We start from the raw sequence: 27,086 nt of genomic DNA on the forward strand, positions 1-27,086 counted from the left end.
TGTATGAATAGAAATATAATTATAGTGGGAAACGTCTTAGAGAAAATCCACCCCTATCTGGTGGCTTTGGACAGAGGTGGGTTGCCAATTTTTTCACTACTGGTTCGGGCGTACTCCCACACACATTCGCTTGCACGTGTAATGCTACTGTGCATGGGAACATTTAAAGGAAGAAATGAGAATGGTTTTCAAACTTTAATTTTGGGGAGGAAATCTTATGGAAATTCAGTCATTTTGCCATCAAAATTTGGAAGCATCCTAGGAAGGTATAATATTGGAGATTACTTACAAACTTTAGATCATCCATCTATGTTACCTTATCTGAGGCCCACATTGCCACCACCAGGTGACAAGATTGGCCCTTAATTCCACGTGTCCCTATATGTTTGGTGAGAAGTCAAACACAAAATAAATGCATTAAACTTACAAGAGGCTTAATTCATTTATTTATATAAATAAATGAATTATATAGTTATATAATTTATATAGTTCTAGTGGACAACCATTTAAATATGAGCCAGCAGTGTGCAGCAGCTGCCAAAAAAGCCAACACAGTTCTAGGCTGCATCAACAGAGGCATAGAATCAAGATCACGTGAAGTGTTAATACCACTTTATAATGTCTTGGTGAGGCCACACTTGGAATACTGCATTCAGTTCTGGTCGCCACGATGTAAAAAAGATGTGGAGACTCTAGAAAGAGTGCAGAGAAGAACAACAAAGATGATTAGGGGACTGGAGACTAAAACATATGAAGAACGGTTGCAGGAACTAGGTATGTCTAGCTTAAGAGAAAGAAGGACTAGGGGAGACATGATAGCAGTCTTCCAATATCTCAGGGGTTGCCACAAAGAAGAGGGAGTCAAACTATTCTCCAAGGCACCTGAGGGCAGAACAAGAAGCAATGGGTGGAAACTAATCAAGGAGAGAAGCAACTTAGAACTGAGGAGAAACTTCCTGACAGTTAGAACAATCAATCAGTGGAACAGCTTGCCTCCAGAAGTTGTGAATGCCCCAACACTGGAAGTCTTTAAGAAGATGTTGGATAGCCATTTGTCTGGAACGGTATAGGGTTTCCTGCCTAGGCAGGGGGTTGGACTAGAAGACCTCCAAGGTCCCTTCCAACTCTACTATTGTATTGTATTGTATTGTATTGTATATTTATTTCACTTTTTAAAAAGGAAGGGAGTCTGAACATCGCATAGCAGAACATTTGCCATTTTTTGAGATCTTTGCAAATGTAGAGAATATCAAACACGTCTATGAGTTGCCTCGCTCTTCTGACAGAATTGTTGATTACATTTTTATGCCGCCCATCTCTCCTATAAGGTGACTGTGGAGTTGCAGTTTAAATAATCCTATGAAGAAAGGCTGAATGAATTAAGTGTTTCCATATACTTAATTCTTAAAATATATTTCTACATTGCATTCATATTAAAATATCACAAAATAATGTACACAACATGCAACTCAAAGGGAAAAATCTGTCAAAACATAAACAAAATTACAATAAATCATAGAGCATATAAAAGTTGTGTCGGCACTAGTAATCATCTGGAGAAGAGACTATTGAATGGGAGGTTAAACTTTCATCAAATACTTTTAGTACTGTCATACAAATAATGACAAATATTGTTCCCTGCCCATGTAGACAGCGGAATTAGACCAACAGAACTGAAGTTGCAGAAGAGGAGACTTCAACTGACATTAAGATTTCCTCCCTCAAGATTTCCACCCTAAATTTCTAGAGGGTGGGGAGCTGTCCCTCTTTAGTCGTCTGTTTCAAATGTTCTAGTACTGAATTTCTTGTACTGAGGAAAAAGTTAAGCTGTAGTTTTTTCAATGTATGATTTTGTGGCTTTCCATTCCAGGGTAGCTTTGTTTATATATGCATATGTATTACAGTTACATATACTTAACATACCTACATATTAGCCATGTGCACAGCGGTGGGATTGAAAAATTTTAGGTTCTCTGCCCCAGTGACGTGCGGTGAGGTTTATGGCTGGTGAGGCACTGACACAGTGGTGGGTTTCAAATTTTTTTAGACTTGTGGACTTCAACTCCCAGAATTCCACAGCCAGGCATGCTCAGTTCCGATTTAAAGCAACAGCATTTGTTTTTCTCCTTTGCGAAAGAAGTTTCCTTCTTTCTTTTTCTTCTCCCTTCCCTTCCTTCCTCCCTCTCTCCCTCCCTCCCCCCTCTCTCAAACACACACACACACAACACACACACAAAGTTGGATTGGAGGGAAGAGCACCAGCGAGGAGACCACAGGAGGAGGCAGGAAGCCAGTCAAAGAGCCATACTGGAGCACACACACTTTCCCACAGCCCCGGAAGGATCCAGCCCAGCTTCACTGATTACAGGTTTGAAAAGGCAACTTGGCTCTGCCTGCAATCAAACTACACTTGGGGAGGGAGAAGCGAGCCAGAGTCCTTCCCTCCAGCCTTTACCCAAAACCCCGCACCAGGAGGATGAAGTTTGAATTCCTCCCCCTCCCTCCGACCCACACGTACCTTTTCCAGCTGTTTCAGAGAGGATTTCAACTCTGCTCTTGCCTCGAGTCCTCTGAAGAAGCCCCACCCAAACGAGCACCCTCTACTATGAGGCAGGAGAACTGCGTGCCTCACCTACGTCAGAAATTTTTAGGCTTTTAACCATTGCTTAACTCTGCCAAAGTCAGACTAAATGAGGCATGCAGTTCTTCTCATAGTAGAGGGCGCTTTTTTAGAGGCTTTTTTAAACAGTTAAGCAGTCATCCACGGTGAGGCAGCAACTAGCTCAGCCTGACCTCAGCTCTCACCTTTTTCCTTTTACATTTTTTTTTCTTTTCATGATGACAGTGGTGAGGCTGTGCCTCCCCTGCCTCACCTGACTGCACATCACTGCTCTGCCCATTTGCTGGGTGAGTGTGGTCATGATAGGTGTGGTCATGGTGGGTGTGGCTTACTCGGCCTCCTGCCCCACAGCGGAACTTCCGGGAGGCCCATTTCTTGCTCTCCCAGAGCATCTACGCAGGCCCTGCACTTACCTAGCATCCAAAATGGACCATGTGGAGACTCCTGGGAGGCAAGGGAAGAGGTGGGCCAGTCCTTTCAACTGCCGGTTTGGTGAACCAGATGTAAAATTAGCATCTGGTTCACTTGAACCGATCCGAACTGGCTGAATCCCACTCCTGCATCTGCAAAATAAACTAATTGCCATAATATAAAAGGCTAAAAGGGAACAAATATTTACTAAGATAAATATCAGAAAACAGGAATTGTTTTGTATAAACGTGAACAATTAGAAAGGGTAAAATATTTACCATATTATTCAGATTTTTTTTATTATTGGCTGCTCCTTGTACTATGTAGTAGCTGTTGTGACTGGCATTTTGTATGGTAAGGTAGCACTTATTCTTTTGTAGTTTTTTTCTCTCTCCTGACTGTGATGCCTCTCTCTGCTTGCCATTGGCAGTCATCTTAAATAAACTTAAGCTTTATCAAATATGGCCGTTCCACAAAAAACGTGCTGAAGTAATTGGTTAAATGCCCCAGTTCCAGACTTTACCAGATGGATGATCATACTACATTCCACAGTACATATGCAAAGAGATGGTTAAAATAGCTAATCCTTCTCTCTCTTCATTGGCAAAACAGAGCAAGTCATTTCCATCTCCCAGCAGCAAACTGAACACCATCTTTTAAAGAAATATTGAAATGAATGCGCCACCAATGTGCAGTGCTGCTGGAATCCAGAATAGCACAAGACACAGTGAGCTAATAGAAAACATCTGTTTTGCTGTGTTATATATACAGTAATCTTGTAATACATTCATTTCCTTCCTCTGATCCATTTTCAGTCTTTCAATTGTAATAGACAGTTTCCATAGAAATCTTATTTCAAATCCGAGGAAAAAAGGTTGAGGTAGAATCTCACAACATATTTATAGTGTAAGATCAAGGATTTAAATCCTTGCTTGCCTCTCCAACAACATTGGTGCCATTTTTCTGGGAAAAATCAAAGTGTTTTGGCATCACTTTCCTGAATTTTATGCTGATCTTCTGCCTACCAAAGTGTTATGTTTGTCCTTATTAGCTTTTGCTGTGACTAAAGAACAAATAAACAATCCCAGCATATTGTTTCTGTTCTACTCCAGAGGCAAGTGAAGTTTCTCACCAATGGATACAGTAGGGAGGCAGGCTTGAGTTTACAAGGATCAGAGACTACACAAATTAGACAGATATTTGGGAGATAAAATGTTGCTTCCAGGATTAGAGGCAATGTAATGCTGAAGGCTGCTTGCTGGACAGAAGCATTCAAGAGAGTTATCATCCAAATAGCCTGCTCATCTATAATGATTCAAAACTGAAACATTCATTGGCTTTTATGTCTTATTTTCATAACCTGGAACAGAAAGTCCTAGACATATTTTTTTTGCAGAAAGTTCAATCAATAGCTGTATTTTTTTCAGGTTAAAAAGGCCTGAACTAGCAATAAGGGGAACTTTGATTCCAGATGGTTTATCTGCACTTTAAAAAGCCATTTGATTTCTCAGGACAGAAATCCAATTGTTTCCACCTGAGTAGTGACAGGAAGAATGATTCTTGACACTGCTTTCAAATGCATTCAGAGCTCCAGATCAGTGTTTTACATAAACCAGCTCTAAGCTTCTTTCCATTGTATATCAGCAGCAAATTGATATGGTTCATCAACAATAAACTGCCAGAAGTAATACTGTTCAAAAAATAACTGCAGATCTGTTCTGCAGAGAACAGGCCATCCATGAAGCACTTGCTGTCATTCTCGGAACCCAGCGGTAAAATAGCAATGAAATGTTTTTTCTATCTTTGCAACAACAACAACAACAAAAAAGCTTGCCTTGAGCCCAAGACCAGTCATCATTTGGCAGACAAGGCAAGAGGGAGTCACTATGCAACGTGAAGATCTTTGGTTGTTTTCACACAACATGCTAACCCATGTTTAACTGACTAATGGTTTACTAAACCAGCCTAATCGCCTGGGTTCAAAACACCATAGATCAAGCATACACAAATAACGTCAGGTTGTATTCAGATAACATGTTTATCCGTGATTTAGTTAATAAATGATATTTATTTATTTAGATCCCACCTTTATTATTTTTACAAATAACCCAAGATGTAAAACATATCTGACATACGTTCCTCCTCCTATTTTCCCCAGAACAACATAACTAAAGAGGGACTTGAATAAATTGTCTCATGCTTTCTGGCCTGGTGCCTTAACCACTAGACCAAACGTATACTGCTAGACCTGTCCCAAACAGGTCCCTTGGGAAAGAAAGACCCTCAACTTCATTTGGGTGAAGTGATAAAGTCTTTTACTCAAGATTGCTGACTGCAGTAAAGTCAAGCTAAAACTAAATTTCCCATGTGAGATTTTTTTCACTTGTCCCAGCTCTCCCCCCATGACCAGTTCATCTTTAGACTACAAAGAGCCACATAGGTATTTTAAGAAATCCTGAGATACGCTTCCCTGATCTTCCTCAACCTGTCATTCCCCATCCCTAATTCCCATCACATCCCCATACATGATTATTGCCCATTTGTCCTCACCCCCATCCCCCCCCTTCCTGGCCTTTGATGGCAGGATGCCAGCGAGGCGCCAAGCCAAATATGGCAGACCTGACACTTATCCAATTTCTTGGGTTCACAAAAGATATTAACCTAAACGGACAAGGAAGTTTTTCAAGCATGCTAAGCTGAAATGTGGGTGACCAGTTTGATCCAGTGTATTATGCAATAATAACTTCTGACTCAGATTAGCCAATTTAACCTAGTTTGTCATATAAGCCCAACTTTTTTTTTTTAGTAAAAAAGAATTAATAGTTAGCCTCTATTTGTGGATTTATTTGGAGATTCAGGAAACTACTGCACTGTTCTCCAATTCAGTTACTATAAATTCTGAGATAGCGATTACAATCAATAGATCTAATAAGTCTACATTTCAGCTGAGTCCTTATGTCTCCAGTCTGGAGGAAGGGTGAGGAAGAGGGAGAGGAAGATGGATTTCCCATCCAACAAGCATATGTTTTAGGGGACTGGAGACTAAAACATATGAAGAACGGTTGCAGGAACTGGGTATGTTTAGCTTAAGAGAAAGAAGGACTAGGGGAGACATGATAGCATTGTTCCAATATCTCAGGGGTTGCCACAAAGAAGAGGGAGTCAAACTATTCTCCAAGGCACCTGAGGGTAGAACCAGAAGCAATGGGTGGAAACTAATCAAGGAGAGAAGCAACTTAGAACTGAGGAGAAACTTCCTGACAGTTAGAACAATTAATCAGTGGAAGAGATTTCCTCCAGAAGTTGTGAATGCCCCAACCCTGGAAGTCTTTAAGAAGATGTTGGATAGCTATTTGTCTGAAACGGTATAGGGTTTCCTGCCTAGGCAGGGGGTTGGACTAGAAGACCTCCAAGGTCCCTTCCAACTCTACTATTGTACTGTATTGTAAGCAGAGCTGCAAGGAATTTAAACAAACAGCTCCATTTCTTGCAACTCTGCACTGCCGAATAGCCCCAAATGATGTCATTTGTTTCATTGAATGAAGATATGGAGAACCCAAAGCCTTGGGAGTTAGATTTATATTTGTTTGTTAACTTTAAGAGATGTCTGACTAAGTATAGTTGGAAACAGGATGGCCATCTAATTTATCTGTACTTGAGTGAATAGGGATCGCAAAAATATAGAGATGGATCTCAAAAATCTTCTAATCAAACTCCTGATCAATGCAGGATTAAAGCTTTATAGACAAACAACTACCTCTGCTTGAAGACTTCAATGAAAGGGAGCATATCTCTTTGGGAGATAATCTATTCCACTGGTTAACTGTTCTTGCCATCTGAAATTCTTCCTAATATTTAACTTTCCTGTAGTTTTAATCCACTGCTTCTGTGTCTGCCCTCCAGGGCAACAGCAAACAAGTCCAATCCTTGCTCCTTTTGCTCTCTGAGGACAACTATAATATTTCCCTGAAATTTTCTCTTCCACAAGATAAGCATACCAATTCCTGTAACCATTCCTCATAAGATTTGATTTCCAGTTCTCTCATCATCTCTCAACTTGTTCCACTTTTTCATTGTTCTTCTTAGGTGGCAGGTAAATCCTATCCTGTTTGGTGTGGGATATTGTTGTATAGGTAGTCCTCGACTTATAACACTTTGTTTAGTGACCTTTACAACGGCACTGAAAAAAGAGACTTATGACTGTTTTTCACAGTTACGACCTTTCCAGCTTTCCCATTATCATGTGATCAGAATGCTTGGCAACTGGTTCATGTTTAAGACCATTGCTGTGTCCCAAGATCATGTAATCATTTTTGTGATCTTTGACAAGCAAAGTCAATGGGGAAGCCAGATTCATTTAACAACCAGGTTAACTTATCAACTGCGGTGATTCACTTAACAGCTGAGACAAGAAAGGTCATAAAATGGGGCAAAATTCACTTAACAACATAAATCTTGGGCTCAATTTTGGTTGTAAGCTGAGGACTACCTGTACCTATTCTGTTCCATGTTGAGATCTTCATTAAGGCATGAAAAACCTGTAACTCTTCAAAAGCCGTTAGGCTAGAATTCTCATCAACCTTACCACCATAGTCAGTAGTGAAGCATAAGGAAAGTTGCAGTTTCTCAATCTTAGCAATTTAAAGATGTGGGAGACTTCAACTCCCAGAATTCCCTGGCCGGTAAACTTAAAATTATTGAGGTTGAGAACCACTGGTCTAATTTACCAGGATTTCTCTTATGGCTGTAGGATAGCAATAGCACTTAGACATATACTGCTTTACATCCCTCTCTAAATGGTTTACAAAGTCAGCATTTTGCCCCCAACAATCTGGGTCCTCATTTTACTGACATCGGAAGGATGGAAGGCTGAGTCAACCTTGAGCCTGATGAGATTTGATCTGCTAAATTGCAAGCAGCCAGCAGAAGTAGCCTGCAGTACTGCACTCTAACCACTGCACCACCGCAGCTCAGGATTGTAAGATTAAAGTATTCCGGGGATCACAATCCTTCACAGATAGATAATTCTAGTTTAAGATCATTATATATGGACTTGCAAATATGAGCACAAAGATTTTATGACCAAAATTGTTTCCCTCCTTCTCCTCCTCCTTCCCATCCTCTTTTATAGATTTATTTACAAAGCTGTTATATGAGTAGCCTGGCTTCCCACTCATTTCCTATCTAAAGTAAGATTTGGCATATGTATACCTAAAGAAAAAGAAACAAAATCAACTTTTGTTCAAATATTTCTATACAAAGAAAAGATTTACAGCCTATTTCAAAAAATCCTTCATTCTCCCAGTCTGATTTCTGTAGCCCTCTGTAAATTAGGTCCATAGATTAATTGTGTTTCCGGTTCACCAGTAAGCAAAATAAACCACTAATAGAAACATACAATTTAATTTCTTGGAAGCACGTATTTATTGTCAATTTAATTTGCTTTCTGAGCCCATTTTTAAAAATTTGTTGGCTAGTGTCAACAAAATTTCTTCTCACAAATCAGCCACCTTTTGTGTGTGTGTGCTGCTAGACAAATTCTGCTTCTATCAAGTTGTTTTATTTATTTTCCATAGAATAAGCAATAGAATGGAAATTGGCTTTTCAACTTTTAAAAAAATTAACCTAAATTAAACCACCCACATACATCACCTTCTACTGATTTTCAGTCCACCCTTTGAATAAATAATGCTCACTGTTAAAATCTTCCTCACTGCCATGAACATATTTTATTGTTCTCGTTTACATACATTTCATCTTGTTACATTTCTGCTTATAGTTTTTTTTTATTGTGGCAATGCAAACGGTACATTTATGAGCCCACACAGATTCAGAACAGCTGAAAAAATCCAGAGAAGTGCTATTTAGTGCTCACATTTTCAAATTGCTTATGTCTCCAGCCCATTTCATTTCTCCGACTCCTCCTCCCCCTCCCCCTCCCCTTGGTAGATAAAATTATATTGTTGGTTGCTAACAGATAGTTGAATATGATAAAATCCTTATGCAATATTCCTCCTGTTATCCTCATTTAGTTCCAAATTCAGCAGATTATTTTAATGCATTTGACTACTTTTTTATGCCCATGAATTAATTCCACTGATTGAGTGTTCAGTACTTCTTCTGATATTTCAACACTTCTCAGAAGAAGTCTGCCCCTCCCCCCTCCCCAATTTTACCTTTAAAAGATGGAAGTTTCAGATAAAGCCTTCAACATTAAGTATGGGCAACTTTGTTTATAGCCTATGGCATTCTCTCCCACAAATCTGTTCTGCCTTATTTCCATCATCATTATCATCTTCATTTAACAACCCTATAATCCCTTGCGGGGTGGAGTCTGGCAACTGAATGGAGCTAGCAGAGTGTTTTAATGGCCAGATGCCCTTCCTGTCACCAATGCGGAGTTTTGTTCAGCAGATAAATTCTCAGTGTGCTCAGAGAGAGAAACATCTGCCTCTATCTAGGATTGAACTCACAGCGTCCTGATTTTGAGACGAGAGCTCCACCGCTAGGCCACGCACCACTCTTGTTCTGTCTTATTTCCATATAAAAGAAATTTTATTTTTAAAATTCAATTTGGTATCTAAATATGTTTCTTATTTTTTTTAAAAGAATGTAAAAAGCCTCAGTAAGCTGTTTTCTCTGGCTATGTACAGTATTTTGGCCAAGGGGCACATTTGGAAGGTAGAAAGCAAGGCTTTGTCACAAAATAACTGACATAAAGTTTTCACTATTCATAAAATATCTGCTCACCAAAAGATCAATTAGAAAGTTTGCTCTCTGCTATTTCTTCTACCTCCCGAAGATCTTATGGATAACCCGGGATTATTTTTTTCTTACAAAGCAGAAAGATCGAAGTGTGGTTTTTGTTTTCTAAATATACATTTGAGGTTTATGAAGAGTTTACCATCATTGTGAAACTTAAAGCCAGCAGAGTAAGCAAAATCAAGAGAGACATAAAATCCAAGGATGCCAAAATAAATGGTGCCTACAGGCACTGTCAGCAGTTAGCAGCCAGGGCAGATTCTCAACATTAAGAAACTGCAAATAAAACCCTTCTGTGAGCTGAGCTCAAATCCTAATGATTCAATAAACCCAATAACACATCCACTGAAATAAAAGAGGAAGAGAAGGTGTGGTGAAGGAGGAGGAGGAGAAAACTAGGTAAAGGTCATATAAGGGGGGGTGGGACATGGCAAACATCTCAGTCTCAGAAAGATGCCTTCCTAGTCCTTGGGCCATAAAGGCAAAAAGGGAGTTGTCTATTTTGAGACTTGCAAGACTGATGACAGCCTTCAAGGTAATCCAGACAAGTACCAGCCACGAGTACTAACACTATTTTTATTGTTAGATTACAGTAACAGTAATCAGACTTTTGCATCCGTGACCTGTTCTCAGCAAACCAAGTATGACTTGTTTAGCTTTTCAATCACTGTTAAGTTGAATAATATAAAAGAAAAAAAATCTGTAATGCCCCTGCTTAGCATTGACTAAAAGGTGCCTGTCATTAGTCTCAGAGCATGGATGGACCTTTTGATGTTTATTCTGTAGAATGGGAAGTTTAGAAAATTTTCCCATATAATGTGTCAGGCGTGCCTCCATCAATAACCAAGAAAGAAAACTCCCAACTCCATTGTTCATGGAATTAAAGATACTTTTACTGATTATGAAAAGATAGCAGTGAAAAAAAAGCAAGATCTGAGCCAAAACCCCAAATAACGGTATTTCCAAGACTTTCTGTTAGCTATAAAATCCATCAATATTTCCTTCCACGGGGCCCCAGGCCGGGCAACACTCTGAAGAAGTCCCTGAGGTTTTCCTGGTGGTCTCTTTGCGGCTGCACAAACCGGAGAACTGGCTATATAGGACTCAATGTCTTTTTTTCAAGGAGGGCCACCAAAACTGCCTCTTAATCCAAATGACAAATTCACAAATCCAAAATGACCAGCCATTCTCGAGTCATGGGCCCATTGAAGAACAACAGCTTTCAGGCTGGCAGGAACATAGTTTGGCTCCTACTCAAGCCAGACCATCTTTCATGGTGCACTCATCAGAATGTTCTTTGAACCAGTCATCGGATGCAAGACCTTCCTTACGTTAGTGCATCAAGTCCACAGTTACATCTAAATCCACTGCCCCATGGCTTATAGTGACCATTGGGGCAGCCAGGCTCTTAGCTGGGATGACGGGATGAAACATGGTTGGTCTGATGCTGTTGTACTGGGGAAGCCTGGACAGGGCATCAGCCATAAAGTTCTTCCCTCCAGGGATGTATTTTAGGGTAAAGTTGAACCAGTTGAAATGCTGTGCCCAACGTACCTGTTTAGTTGACAGCTTACATGGGGGTTTCAATGCTTCAAGGTTTTTATGATCAGTCCATACTTCAAAAGGGTGTTTCACCCCCTCCAGGAAATGTCGCCAGGTCATCAAGGCCCACCAGGCGGCAAAAGCTTCCTTTTCCCATATAGCCCATCTCCTTTACATTTCTGTAAGCTTATGAGAGGTGTATGCGCAAGGTTGCAATTTTCCCTCTGCGTTCGTTTGGAGCAACACTGCCCCCACTGCCACGTCACTTGCATCCGCTTGAATCACAAACGGTGCATCCATTTCTGGGTGTTTCAAAACAGGTTCAGCTGCAAACAGTTGCTTCAACTTCTCGACAGCTGCTTGACATTCCATAGTCCAGTTCAGAGGCTTACCAGGCCTAGGTTTAGCTTCTCCTTTTGATTTCAGGAGATTCGTAATTGGCAGTGCAATGCTAGCGAATAAGAGGATAAATTGGCGGTAGAAGTTAGCAAATCTCAAAAAACTTTGTAGTTGCTTGCGGGTGCGAGGAGCTGCCCACTCAGTCACAGCTGGACTTTCTCTGGGCCCATCTCGATGCCTTCGTGAGAAATGCATTATCCCAAATAATCGATTCTCTCCTGGTGAAATTCACACTTAGACAATTTGACATAAAGTTCAGTGGCCCGGAGTGTTTTGAGAACCGAGCGCACCAAAGTCACGTGTTCTTCATGTGTTTCCGTGTAGATAAGGATGTCATCAAGGTAAACCAACACCCCCTTGTACAGGTGTTCATGCAGTACCTCATTTATTAATTGCATGAAAACCGCTGGCGCCCCCTGAAGTCCAAACGGGAGTATTCTAAACTGGAAACATCCCAAAGGGCAATAGAAAGCAGTTTTCCACTCATCTCCCTCCTTTATTCTGACTCTGTAGTAGGCTTCATGAGGGATAGTGGGTACACGTTTTCCATCTAAATGGTGTTCAGGTTCTTATAGTTGACACAGATGAAAGGAGCCATCTTTTTTCTCTCTAAATAAGATGGGTGCAGCCACCTGTGGTCTAGCGGGTTGTATGAACCCCCTTATTAAATTTTTGTCAATGAACTTTTGTAATTCCTCCATTTCACGTGTGGTCATTGAGTAAATCTGAGGTTTAGGGGTTTTTTACCCTGGGAGGATCTCAATGCTGCAATCAGTGGCGCTGTGAAGTGGTACTTTGTCAGAAGCCCTTTCACTGAAAACCTCTCTGAGATCCCAGTATTCTTTGGGGATTTTCTCCTCCCCTTCAATTTTCTCATGCGCCGTGGCTGCTAGGTTTGTTTTAGCACTGGCTATGTGGGAGATTTTCCCCTCCCCCATTAGAGGTTTAGCGGAACGGATATGTAGCCACCCTTTCCTCCATTTCACATGAGGGTTCTATTTCCGCAGCCCCGGTAACCCCAGTATGAGGGGCCGATCCATCCCAGGTGCAACAATGAAACTCAAGGTTTCTTGGTGATCTCTCATCCACATTTCTACTGGTTCGGTTGCAAAATGGGTGCCCCCTCAGCCACGGACCCAAGCAATTGGCAAAAGGCAATGGGCATTTCAAAGTCATCGGCCTTAACCCCATTTTCTCCACCACTTCTGGGCTAATTACACATCGGATGCATCCAGAGTCTAAGAGGGCCAGCATTTTCCCTTGGGCTCCAGTAGAGGACACTTTAAGTTCTACTGGAATGGTCATGGGGCCCGAGTTGGGACTTACCAGGTGGTCATCATCGGAGTCATTTTTACTTTCTCCCGAAAGAAGGGAGGGTTCTTCTCCCTCTTGGGTGGGAGGAAAATCCTCAGCAGCTTCCACCCCTTTCAAAGCAGTTTCTTTGCGCTTCCCTGGCTGCCAGTCTGGTTTTTTCTCTCCAGCAGTGGTGGGTTTTGGGCCAATTTTTGAGTAGCAGCCAGCAGCTCGGTGCCCCTCCTTCCCATACCAGAAACAAGCAGTAGACCGGAGCTTGCTTGCAGACCATACCTTTCCTCCTTTAGGAGCTTCTTTGGGGTAGGAGGGGGATTTTTGATTTTATTGCTGCCCCCCCCAGTATTTATTCCTGGCCAGGTCAATTTCCACATCTGCGGCCAGCTCATACCAGCGTTGCAGGTTGCGTGGGGCTCCCCTATTCACACAGCTCTGGTACACATCCTCATTCAGCCCATCCTTATAACTTTTCATTAAAGCCTCCTTGGACCACCCCCGCATATGCATATACAGCTCATGAAGCTCTTGGGTATATTCAGCTACTGGCCTTCTTCCCTGAATAAGGGTTTTCCTCTTGTTTCTCGCCTTCCGATCGGCTATGTGATCATTAAAGCGCTTCCTCAGGGCGGCCATAAACACATTGTAATCCCTCAGCAGGGGGGGAGTCATCATTATGCAAAGCAACCATCCAGGCTGTCGCTTTGTTCTCCAATGCCATAGTAACAGCTCTTACTTTGGCTTCGTCTGATGGGAAATCCTCTCCATACTGTTGCATGTAATTCCAGACCTCAACCAGGAAAAACCCCAGGTCTTTGGGGTCTCCTCCATACTTCACACCAAGGAGAGGGACCGTTGGCATTCAGCATCTGCGGGCCCCCTCCCCCTCTTGGAGGGGCTCAGACGGCTGCGGCTGCTGCTGCTGCGGCTGGGGCTCCCCCATCCCGATCAGCTGTGCTGTCTGCCCCCAGGGTCCTCTCAGGGTTAGATAGGTCTTCTGCACATCTCTCTTCTTGCTCAGCAAATTCAGCCTCCCTCTCAGCACAGCTTTTACAGAAATGGTGTTTCTCCCATGCCTCTTGAAGAAGTTTCAAAGCATGGGTCATCATGAGGTCCTTTTGTTTGGCTTCCTGCCAGGCAGCCTCTGGTCACTGGCGTCGGCTGGTGGTAACTCCGGCAGGAATCTCCTCAGAATCACTCCTCTGCCCCACTCCAAACGACCATCTGGGATGGACAGATCTTTCCTCCAAATCCAGTTCAGCCATCCGTTATGTTTCCAGGGGATAGGAGGATCCAGTAGCCCCCATATCCTCCGTCACTGCATGGATTGAACATTATTCTTTGGAGGTTCTTAAAATTTATTTTTCTTTATGTGCACTCCCCTCGGAAGGTGTTGGCTCCGGGATGAGTGCGAAGACAGATTGTGAATGTTCCAAGAGTTGTCCTAATTAATTTACGAGCCCAGGGACGAAATTCAAAGTAAAACCATTCGTTTATTAGGACTAACATCTTAGCACGGACTTCTGTGTAGCTGAAACTAAATCACATTTAATGGCGTCTGACCTTTACCTCTGTGTCCCCTCCCCTCTGGCTGAGGTCATTAATCACATTCTCCAACGGGACGTTAAAGCAGGGTTCTAGACATGCACATTCACATCCCAGTACAGAAATATGAGACTTTTACTCCGGCTCCCCTCACTTCCTGAAAGTGACCTGTATAAAACAAAGCAATTTGGGTACAGGTGTATAACTTAGGGATGTGCCCCTCCCCCAGGCTTGCTTGGATTTTCTGCATGGAATTTTGCTATAAGACGGTCAGCCTGGATATTTCTACTTTTCACCCAAGATGCCTCTGATAAGGGGTGGCCCTTCCACTTGATTAAGTATTGGAGTTGTCTCCTGTGCCACCTTGAATCAAGGATAAGCTGAACTTCATAATGGGTTTGGCCCCCTATAACCATAGGGCCTGGGGGCTCCCGGGGTAGTGGTCTCAGAGTGGATCCAATCACAGGTTTTAAGAGGCTGCTATGGAATGCTGGGTGTATCTTCCCCAACAATTGAGGCAGTTTCAATTGCACCATAACTGGGTTGATGATCTTTACTATAGGGAATGGTCCCATAAACTTTGGCCCCAGGTTCTTGCTAGGCAGTTTTAATCTCAAATATTTTGTGGAGAGATAAACCTTCTCTCCCACCTGGAATGGCCGTTGCGGAGCCCGGTGTCTTCCTGATTTTCCCTCCAAGCAACCCAAACATTGGGAGGGAGTACTCGGAGTGGCCGGGCTTCAGGAAACCCGGAAAAAAAATTATTTTAAAAGTGAGTTTCAGCTATCTGTGAAGGCTCCAAGAGTTGCCCTAATTAATTTACGAGCCCAGGGATGAAATTCAAAGTAAAACCATTCGTTTATTAGGACTAACATCTTAGCACGAACTTCTGTGTAGCTGAAACTAAATCACATTTAATGGCTTCTGACCTTTACCCCTGTGCCCCCTCCCCTCTGGCTGAGGTCATTAATCACATTCTCTAATGGGACGCTATAGCAGGGTTCTAGACATGCACATTCACATCCCAGTACAGAAATATGAGACTTTTACTCTGGCCAAAACTATGCATGGAATTTCCCTCCCCTTCTCAAGGTGATAGTAGTCATGGAAATGCCTTAGGTGTTGACACAGATCTTGCTTAATGTCAGGCGTGCCTCCATCAATAACCAAGAAAGAAAACTCCCAACTCCATTGTTCATGGAATTAAAGATACTTTTACTGGTTATGAAAAGATAACAGCAAAAGAAAAGCAAGATCTGAGCCAAAAAGGTGCAAACAAGTACATATCAAATGATTACCCAGCCCCCTCCCTCCAAATACCTCAGCCCAGTGTTCAATCTGCAACTCCCTAAGATGTCATGTGGGGTGCATCTTCAAAAGACCTCATCAGGTTGGTATGCGAGACAGTTGGCCTTGACCGAGACCAAACATCAGACATCAGTATGCGCAGAAGATGGTGAGAACAAAACTCCCTTCTACATGCTCCTCCAGAACCATATAATTCCTTTCCCAAATACCATGCCCCCACCCTCCCCATTTCTATGGCAGCCAATAGCAAGCAAGCAAAGCAGAGGCTGACAGTGTTTCATTCTTTTTAGAGGAATTTTCAGAGAAAGGATTAGAAGGGAGCCAAATGGTGGAAATAGTATGGCACTAAAGCACCACCCCTTTTGTATGAGTAGTTTATTTATTACAGTATTACATTTTTATTTATTAAAGGTATTTTGGGCAAGGGCCACATTTTGATAAAAGCCCAGGTACTGCAGATGCCTATATCTTTTTATATATTTAAAAATAGCTTTATGTCTTCAGATTGTGCTGAAAAAGAGAAAGGATGGAAAGTCTTAGGGTTTTAATAATTTCTTCCACTGACAATATTTATAATGTGCCTTCCTTGTAAATATTGCCAGTGTTTTTGACAGAATTTAATAATAAGAGGCTGGTTTGTGTAGACATGACACTGCTGAAAAAAAAAGTCAAGGAATAAAAACTGAAAATGAGACCATGCTGGCATTATTTGCAAATACAGTACAATTTTTAAGAATACAAAGGATTTTAAAATTAACAGGTCTTCCTAAAGGCAGCCAGAGTTTGAAGATTATTTCATAGTGTTCTTTTTACCCACTTGGCAGCAGGATTCCTCCTCATTAGCCACAGACACCCTGCATGTTAAAGGAACATGTTGTTATACAATTGCAGCACGCAACCAACTGCTTTACAGTAGGTCAGATTGTTCATCTAGTTCTAGTTCTGTCCAGGCTGTCCAAGGAAGGCTGCCCTGGAAGAAAATATATTCCTTATCGTATATTACCTGATCCTTTTATATGGGGGGTTTGAAAAAGAAGCTTTCTCCAAGCAAAGCATGTCATCTCCCGTTGTTTTTTTCTTCTGGGAAATGAGAGCTCCAACCACATTTCATTCTTTTCAATTTTTCCCCAATTCTCAGGAGTATGAATAACGGGGTCTTCAGGTTATTTTCCTGAGGCCACCTGAGAAGTCAAGACAGGTCCTCATTAGCAGGAAGAAATTCTGCTCACCCACAGATACTGTTGTCTTCAATATATTTCACGAGAGGTCAAATAATATAAAAATAGTGAAAATGCTTTAGTTTTGGGGGCAGTCAATAGCCTAATGAATACTGAATGGAGATGTTATTTGTCTTTATCGGATCCAAATAAACTCATTAGAAAAAGCTCAGGATCTTTATGTTTGAAGGTCTTTGAGATTAAATTGAATTGCCTTGCACTTTGATAACAGAAAATAATTATGTCAAAAGGTAATATAACTGCAATCTATAACTCATGCATTTGGAAAAAAAAAACATTAATAGATACATCTTCAGGCCTCAACTCTTGATGCCTGGTGTATGCTCTCCATTAGCTGCACACTGGTCAGATTTGACATATTTTTAAAATGCATGAACATCCTTTCACTACTTTTTAATTTGTATTTTTTTGTCTCTAATACTGAAGATATAAAGTCGCTCCAAAAACTAGGCAGTTTTTGGAAGAAACGATATACAACAATGCACCTTTCCCGGGGTATCTAAATTACTTGATTACTGTTTCCTGAGAGGATTGAGGAGGGGTCTGGAGGCAAGCTAAATGGTGGGACTGATTCAGGTCAACCCTCCTGTCACTCATCTTTCTAAGAGATAGGGCATCCTTAGTCACTGGTACTTCTAGGCTAGTATTGCCAGGATCCTTAGCTCAGCTACTCTCAGCTACTTAGTCTCAGCTATGGTCCCTTTGTCCATCTAAACATGCTTCCTGCCAAAGACTGATGAGAGCGATCCTTTCCTAGAAAAAGATTTAACAACCTTGAGTCAGACTGAAATAGCTAAATAATACCCCTCATCCTTCTTACAAATAAAAGTGTTACTTTACAGCAACCTTTCACAAGTGGGTTTTTTTTTCAAGGCACTAGGGGTTCCATGCAAGATTATGACTGACATTTTTTGTTGAACTATGCATGCTATATAATGCTAGCATTCACAGTGGTAGGAATTATTGCATGCTGTGACTCAGCTGCAGCCTGCTGCTTTGTTATTATTGTAACCATTGTAAAACAGGGATTGTGAGTAAGTTAGAAGTGAATTGTACTGTTAAGTTTTTGTATTTTTTTGCCATTTTTAATACAGGAGTTCCCTGAGGCCTGAACATTATTTCAAGGATTTCTCCAGGGGGAAAAGTTTGAGAAACTCTGCTTTAAGGATTGAAAATATTTTTCCCTGTTCTTTCTTATGTTACTGTGACAATATTAATGTTGTCAGCTCTTACCTTGGTAGTCTAATGGTGTCTGATATCGGGGAACTGAATAATCATAATTATTTATTTTAAAAATATTTTTTTTCTGATAGCATTAGGAAGAATTACTAATTTGTCTGTCAAAATATTCAATGAACTAGTTCAGTAAAAACAAAATATAGGCATCTAAAGATGAGGGCTTAATAACTGTTGTACATGGATGATAATGTTTACAGTAACAAAACAGATTGCATTAGTATTCTTGCCCAGTATTTCTAGTTGTGAAATGCAGGCACATATTACAACTTGTTGCAAAACATAAACATTAAAGCAATCTCGTTACTCATACTTTCCCTCTACTGTATTTGTATCTGTACTCCCATCTAATGTATCTGTTATATATTGTAAATACATGGTGGGGAGGGGAAATTTGCTAATACGTTTAAAAAAAATAACCTGTTCTTTCTAATGCTCCCTTTATAAAACATTAAGTTATGTAAAACATTTTTAAACTTAAGCTAAAAAAAATTGTCTTAAAGAATTTCTTATTATTCAGCTGGAAAAGTTCCCAAAATGGTTTCCATCAGATCAATAGTTTCCAGAGAAGTATTTATGTTAATTTGTTGTAGATATATAAAATGTTTATAATGGGGATAAATAAAGCTAATTCCAAAATAAAGCTGAATAGTGCAGTCCTACAATTCCCCTCTATTCGGGCAGTCGGATTGACTGCAAGCAGATGGGGCATTTTTCAGCCATTTCATTTATTCTCATCAAGCAAGATGGAATGGCTCTGATTCTCTGGAACCATTAGCATCACACATGAAGGAATCAAGACTCCGGGGTTGTGTATTGATGCCCAGTATAATGAGCTATTTAAATCTGAGAAGCAAAGAATGATGCTTGTGATGTTGCCAAAATTCATTATGATGACTATCTGTGTCTAATGATATGCATACCACTGTCAATTAGATCCACCCAAAAATATAAGATGGGAATTCAGAGCTGAGATTTTGCAACAGTTTAAAAAAAGAAGTATAAAACATGAGGACCCAGTGCTGCAAGCGGCTTTAAGTTATGTGGTATCCCAGAGCAGGTGGAACCATAATTCATGGCATTGGGAAGAGTTTGAGAGTGGGGTTGTGAGCCAAACTGGATGCTTTAAGTCTCACAGATGGTTAGGACATCTATTTCTGCTTTAAGGATCCTGAAATCCCCCCACCCACCCTTCCCCAATTGTTGCAGTGAAGATTTTAAGCCTTTGAATCTGGGCTCAAAGAGAAACCCAGAATCAAGGTAAGCCTCAGTTGTCCAAAGTTGCTGATGATTTGGGGTTAAATGCTCTTTCCCAGTCTACCTCACAAAATTGCTTTAGAGTTAAAATGAAATAGATCCCTATAGTTGTTATAGGGCTCATTTGTAACCATAGTGACACAAAGGCATGATATCTAAACACAAACTACTTTTCCACACTTGCATCATAATATCACATACAAATATTAATGGGTAGTGTATATCACTCGCCTTCTCCCCACCCCCCAATATTTCTAAAGTACCCTGGGCTCAAATAAGAACAGTGTAAATATAAAATAATAATTTCACCGATTCTGTCTTGATTAGCAACGACCAGTTTTATTTGTATGCAAATACTGCTGTTATTTCTCTGATGGCAGCAATAACAAAGGAGGATTTCCAAAAACAATTGCCAGGCAGAGCACAAGAAATTTTGGATCTGGTGAATGTAGCATTTCCTTGGATGGGCCCCATATCATATAATATCGTGTAAAAGGTCCAGATCTTGTATATATTTTCTTTCATTAGAAATATTGATAGGGTAAGGTGCTTTTTGTTAAACTTATGAGGAAAAAAAACCTCCTCCCATTAGAAACCTAGTTTCAGAGCAGGCAGTGCTCTTGGTATACAATAGCTTCATAAGTTCCCCAAGAGAATTGCAGTCTTTTCCCCCCACAGAGTGATAACAAAAGTGAAAGCTCTAAATGAACCCACATATTTGTTGAAAGGGCAAAGAAAGACCAAAGAAAGGGCTGTATTCCACAAAAAAGTGAGAACTGGGAACTATTTTTTTAAAGCTACTTTTCTTTAAAATCCAGTCATCACCTATGTCTTTGTTGATTCCGTGCATGCACAAATAATGAAAAAAAGTCAAATCAATACCTTAAAGATCACAAAACTGGTATGAGCCAACTGTTTGGTGGCTGGTGGTGCAGCAGGAGTGATATCAAGGAGCCTTAGAAGTATTTGAGAGTGTGTACAGTATTTGGGGTCAGAGTTGGCTGTGAAAATCTAGACTGACATTGGAGCTTCCTAGGCAGTGGCAACATTTAGCAGCAGCAAATTCAATAAGTTTTCAAAGAGTCACTAAGCCACACAAATCTGGTGGCAGGCCTCATGTTCTGCAGGCCCCATTTAAGTAGAACAAATGAAAAATGGCCTGAAAAAACAGTTGTTATCATCATCATCATCATCACCATTATACCTTTAATATTATTGAACAACAGCATCTACCTATCCTTGGGAAAGACTCGATAAGTGGGCAAAAATGTCAAATCCATTCTTAATATCTGGCTGTGCAACCAACAATCCAACCTAGAAATGAGACATTTTCTGATAGTGAGAACAATTAATATAACAGCTTGGCTCCCGGAGGTTGTGGGTGCTTCATCATAGAGTTTTTTTTTTTTTAATAGACTGGATAACCATTTGACCAAGTTGGTATAAGGTCTCCTGCCTTGGTCAGGGGGCTGGACTAGAAGACCTCTGAGGTCCTTTCAAGCCCTATGATTTTCAGGTTCTATAAATCTCTAGACCTTTTGAAAATCCATGCGTCATAAGCAAGTTATCTTTCCTGCGACAATTATTTTTAAGTTACTAATATTCTCAGTGTTTTATCATCTCCAGAATAAAGCTTAGAATATATCCATGCTTTTGTTTTGGGTTATGTAGCTGAAGTCTTCATGGAACAACAGCATCTCAAAGAAGCAAGCTTTTGTATCCAGGAGGCAGCTAGTCTCTTTCCCACATCTCATGCTGTGCTGTACATGCGGGGGAGGCTCACAGAGATGAACGGCTGCTTGGAAGAGGCTAAGCAGTTGTATGATGAAGCATTAACTGTGAATCCAAGTGGAGTGGAAATCATGAACTGTTTGGTAAGTATGTACAAGAGAATCAATCTATGGTTACATCCTTGCTATGGCACTCGGAATCCCAAGAATTATTTTAAAATTCAGGTCTTTTAATGTTGCAATTTTAGTGAGCTCCTTACAGTAGCAGGGCCCATAATTTTCAGGACTGATGTGCACATTTGAAATATTGAGAACATGTTGTGGGCGCTATTTGGGTATTCTATCAAATAAACAGACATATTTGCCATAAAAATAAGAACTGAAGAATTATTGGGCTCAATACTCTTCAATATCTTAATCAATAGTTTAGATGAGGGGATAGATGAGGAGCTCATCAAATTTGCAGACAACACCAAGCTGGCAGGAATAGCCAATACTGCATAAAGATCTTGATAGCATTCGCAATAGGACTTACGTATATACCGCTTCATAGTACTTTACAGTTCCCTCTAAGCAGTTTACAGAGTCAGCATATTTCCCCCAACAATCCAGATCCTCATTTTACTGACCTTGGAAGGATGGAAGGATGGAGGGCTGAGTCAATCTTGAGCCACTCCAAATCGAACTCCTGGAGTGAGCAGTGAGTTAACCTGCAGTACTGCATTCTAACCACTGCGTCACCATGGCTCTTGAACAGATATGAACATTGGGCCCTATCTAATAAAATGAAATTCAATGGTGAAAAAAGTAAGGTTCTACATTTAGGCAATTAATACTAAATGCACAGGTATAGTATAGGTGGTACCTGGCTCAATAGTAGTAATTGTGAGAGGGTTCTTGGAGTTCTAAGGGTTAATCACTTAAATATAAGCCAACAGTGTGCTAAAGCTGCCCAAAAAATGGACAGAGTCCTAGGATGCATTAGCGGAGGGATCAAATCAAGATCACGTGAGGTGTTAATATCACTTTAGTTTAATGAAAAGAAGGACTAGGGATGACATGATAGCAGGGTTCCAATATCTAAAGGGATGCTATAAAGAAGAGAGGTGTCAACCTATTCCCCAAGGCACCTGAGGGTAGACCAAGAAGCAATGGATGGAAATTAAACAAAGAGAGAAGCAACCTAGAACTAAGGAGAAATTTCCTGACAGTTAGAACAATTAATCAGTGGCATAACTTGCGACAGAAGTTGGGAATGCTCCAATACTGGAAGTTTTTAAGAAGCGATTGGACAGCTATTTATCTGAAATGATGTAGGGCTTCCTGCCTGAGCAGGGGATTGCACTAGAAGACCTCCAACGTCCCCTTTCAACTCTGTTATTCTGTTATACTTTGGCATGAGGTGATTGGTCTATTCTAAGCCAATATTATTTGCACTGATTTAATAGCTGCTTTCCTGAGATTCAGGCAGGACTTTTTCACTCTTTCTTTGAAGGTGAATGAATGAAGTGTAGGACTTTCTGCCTGTACCTCAGCTGCTCTGCTGCAGATCTCATATGTGACCCTTCTTCGCTAATCTCCTTCAAAATCTAAACTACTTAACTATTACACTTCCTGTGGAAGCAAATGTCCTGTGATGTATGATGTCAAATTTTGCTTAACAAACAAATATGCATTTCATATATGTTGCCTTGAGCCTTCTGCTCCAAAATTAGCCAGTAAATTATTTCAACTCCATTTATTCTGCACCAAGGATTGTTTTATTGTTTTGGGGTTGTTGTTGTTTTTGTTTGTTTTTACCGCTCACGTTTTTTCTTGTTAAATGAATTTTCTTTCCCACATTTCTTTGTTTCTTAGCAGCAGTCATTTGTTTGTGTATTGGGTGTCTGTATGTGTGATTTTTTTTCTTCTATTGAAAGACAGAGATAGTAACAATTATCTTTATAGGACCATTGAATCTCTGCTGTTGGATGTGAAGTGCTTGGTGCCACTTAAAAAAAACAGTCCAGTCTACTCCAAAGCCAAATTCCTCTTGTAAGCAGGACTCTGTCCCTGATGTATCAGAATTAATTAATGCAGAATTCCTCCGTTTACCCTTAGGCTGTTAGAAAATAAGATTTGAAAACACCAGGGCTCATTTTAAGCAAAGGGTATAAAACCAGTGGCCAGCAAAGCAGTCAATATATTGATTTTTGCAAGCAAAAATAAAGTTATTAGCACACGTTCTCTAAAGGCATTTATAACTTTTTTTCACGGGATGAGTGTTCAAAGATGATAGTTATTAAATTATTAAAATGTAACGTTATGCCATGATAAATTGGTAGTCAAATATTGGAGCATTCTTTCCTAAAATGCAATTCCTCTATTGTTTGGCATCTGCACTTTCCCCTGCTAAGAGTACTGTTTTTGCAGCTGTGGGACTCTGTCCATCATATGGCAATATCTTCCATAACAACCCATTTACATAGCAAATTAACCATAACCACAGTATATATTTGATAACTTTTATCTAAACATGGAGAGAAAGAAGTACCTGTGTTTCCCCAATATAAGACTGGGTCTTATTTTCTTTTGGGCCCCAAAATAAGCACTAGGGCTTATTTTTTTTTTCCCATGTATGGAAGGCCCACTTTTTTGCTTGCTCACGGCAGGACAGGAGGCAACGCAGTACAGCAGTGCCACTGCCATGAGGTGGGGTGCTAGAGCTGCCACATGTGCCCTGCACCAGCTTACCTCAGGGCCCTGCAGCCAGGCCACCCAGGCCCCGACACCTGCCTTGCCTCACAAGGCAGTGGTTCCAGCAGCCCCATCCAACAGGACCCCATGTGGCCACCAGCACACTTCTTCTACTTTCTTGTACCCACAAGGGAGCAGGAGGCCAAGTAACATGCCAGTGCCACAGCTATGAGGCAAGGCGGGGTGGGTGGAGCTGCCCCATGCACCCTGCACCAGGTTACCTTGGGGTCCTGCAGCCATGCCATCCATTCACTGACACCTGCCTTGGCTCATGGCCATGGCACCAACACACCACTCGCCCTCCTGCTCCATTGCGACTGCAAGTAAGAAGAAGTGGACCAGTGGTCATGTAAGATCCTGCACATGGGTGGTGGTGCTGCCGCCACAAGGCAGCTATCAGGGTGTGGATGGCCTGGCTGTGGAGGCCCTGAGGTAACCCGGTGCGGGGTGCATGGGGCAGCTCCTCCACCACCCCACCTCGCGACACCGTGAGCAACCAAACAGAATGGGCAGGTGGGTGGGAAGCCAGCTACACAGGCTCTTAGGGCTTATTTGGGGGTAGGGCTTATATTAGGTGCATGTGTAAAAACATGTTAGGTCTTATTTTTGGGATAGCTCTTATTTTCAGGGAAACAGGATGCAGAGGGAAAACTGAGGGCAGTACCATTTCTCTTTTGATTCTTTATCAACATTCTCTAGTTTAATGAACTACAGATATGATGAACAGATATCCATCATCTCTCTCCAGCAAGGTCATCTGGTGTGCATCAGGTTAGAAAAGGTTGTTGTATATGGACAATTGCTAAAACTAATCTAGTTATGAAGGATAACATCTGATATATTGTAAAACACCTTTAGTTTCCATGTCTTCCCAGTGCACTTTGTAAATATATTTTCACCCTATTGTTTTAAAGCATGGTGGTGAATTGTGGTTTCCTATAAAGATCAATGGGAAAGAAAGTTAACATGTGGAAGATAAATTCTAAGAATGTAACTGTGAAATTGTATTCTAAGACGTTTGGAAATTAAAAAGGACTCCAGATCCTTTATGGTAATGCTGCCAAATCTTAACCAGATGTAAATTTTAAAATGCCATTAGCACTTATGAATAATCAGCATGGTTCTAATTCCCTGCACACTTTGAAGATGGCATTCCTATAGAAAGTAGCAAAGAAAAGTTGACTAGCTAATATAGGCACATTTAGATTGCAATGTTTGAAGGAACAACTTAGTTGCAAAGCCTTGATAAGTGTCGGGCACAAGGAATTATGAGTTGATCGAAGTTACTTCTTTATTGTTGCAATGCCATTTACAAGAATCTTGCCAAAATAACTGCATTCTCTTGGGAATGATCAGATAGGACAGGGGTGTCAAATTTGCACCATCACAGCAGTATCATGTGACATATCAGGGCTTTTTCCCCCTTCACTAAACCAGGTGAGGTTGGGGCCAGCACCCCAGAGATAGGGCTTCAGGGCCTTTAGCGGAAATAAGGCTCTGTCCCGTTTTCTGTTGTGTAAGAACTCTAAGCTCAGCCCCCCTCTTCACATCTCACCCCACTTTAGCTGGAGAGTCCATCATAGTAAATCTCTGTTTCCTTTGCAATTTCTTCCTTTAATTTATGATAAAATGCAAATCATGATCAACAGACACAACTTTCCAAAGTCATTGAAAAATATTGCTGATATCAAACACTTATTAAAGGAATCTACCAATTGCATGCTGCCTCAAATAGTGGTGGGATCAGGAATGTTTTACTAAAAATGTTGTCCAATCTCTAAACAATAGTAGAATGATTACTGTACTTGGGCCATAAAATTATTCACAAATTCAACAATCAGTAGTAACTTCACTACAATAATGGCACTTACTTAATATCAACTGATCCATTTAAGAAGCACATACAGTAAGTAGATATTAAAATGAAATTTCCTGAGTTGCCATCTTGCTTGGATATATTCTTTATTCTGATAAAGTACTATCACTTCAACTTATCAATAAACCCCTGCACTCTTGGCAGTGATCAACAGAAAATTCCTGTTCAACCTATTTATGAGGCTTTAGGGTGAGAAAGAATAAATGCAGTAACTGTTTTTAATGCTTTTAGAGGCTGTGGTACCACCTGTGGTTTTGTTGACAAAATCAAGCTTTCATGTTGTAATATTTTCAAGCAATTAAATGAAAGCATTTTAGAAGCTTTTGCTGACTTTGAACTGGATGTAACACCATCAGATTCTTAGAACTACTGCATTAAAACATTCTTTTTTTAAGCTGCTTATGGCAGCTTTACAAAAACTAATGCTGGAGAAATCAGATGTGCTTCAATCAGAAGAGATGTGTCAGTTCATCCTGCTTTTTGAGTTGCCATTCTATGGACACATCACCAGTTTATGGGACAATAGCATAACTTTAATATTAATATGAACCTTCTAGGTTGACTAGATTGTCGTGGGTCGCACTTACCACATTGTTCATATAAATAAACCAGACGGCCATCAACATTTTGGAACTGCCCTCACCATGGACCTGCCTGTATTGCCTTACATAGCCATTTGAAAGTGAATGAGAATCAAATTTAGAAGTGTAGGAATCAAATGTTGAAGGACATGCAGGTGTTGAGTGAACAGAACAAAAATTCATCATTCCCCATGATACTTCTGTGTGGATTTTTTAAACGGACTGTGCTATATTATATCCAGCAACATAACGTGGATCATATTGCTAACATTGGCCTATTATTATCTTTAAGAGCAATATCTCAGAACAGAAGACTGCTCGTGATATCTATAGAATAATAATTATTCAGTATGCATTGCTGGAAAAAAAGCATAACTAAATTGGCTGATGTACCTTAGTATTTACATTGGCTCCCAAAATCATGGTGAAAGCTTTTTGATAAACTACACATTTCACACCGACACCAGTTTCAAAGTTATTGATACATGATTTATCAGAATCATATCCAGTTTTCAATTTTCCAAACATTTCAGAAGA

General features: G+C 40.7%; 1 protein-coding gene across 1 annotated transcript in view; it reads left to right on the forward strand.

The window, feature by feature from the left end:
* The window catches only part of TTC7A (tetratricopeptide repeat domain 7A), a 201,788-nt gene that overhangs the window by 143,863 nt on the left and 30,839 nt on the right, over positions 1-27,086 (forward strand). The window contains exon 19 of the mRNA XM_081940769.1: positions 21,298-21,500. Coding sequence (XP_081796895.1) covers positions 21,298-21,500 — 203 coding nt within the window. The remainder of the gene's footprint in view (positions 1-21,297; positions 21,501-27,086) is intronic.

This window comes from Natrix helvetica, assembly GCF_964273705.1.
Source record: "Natrix helvetica genome assembly, chromosome: 2".
Lineage (NCBI taxonomy): Eukaryota > Metazoa > Chordata > Lepidosauria > Squamata > Natricidae > Natrix > Natrix helvetica.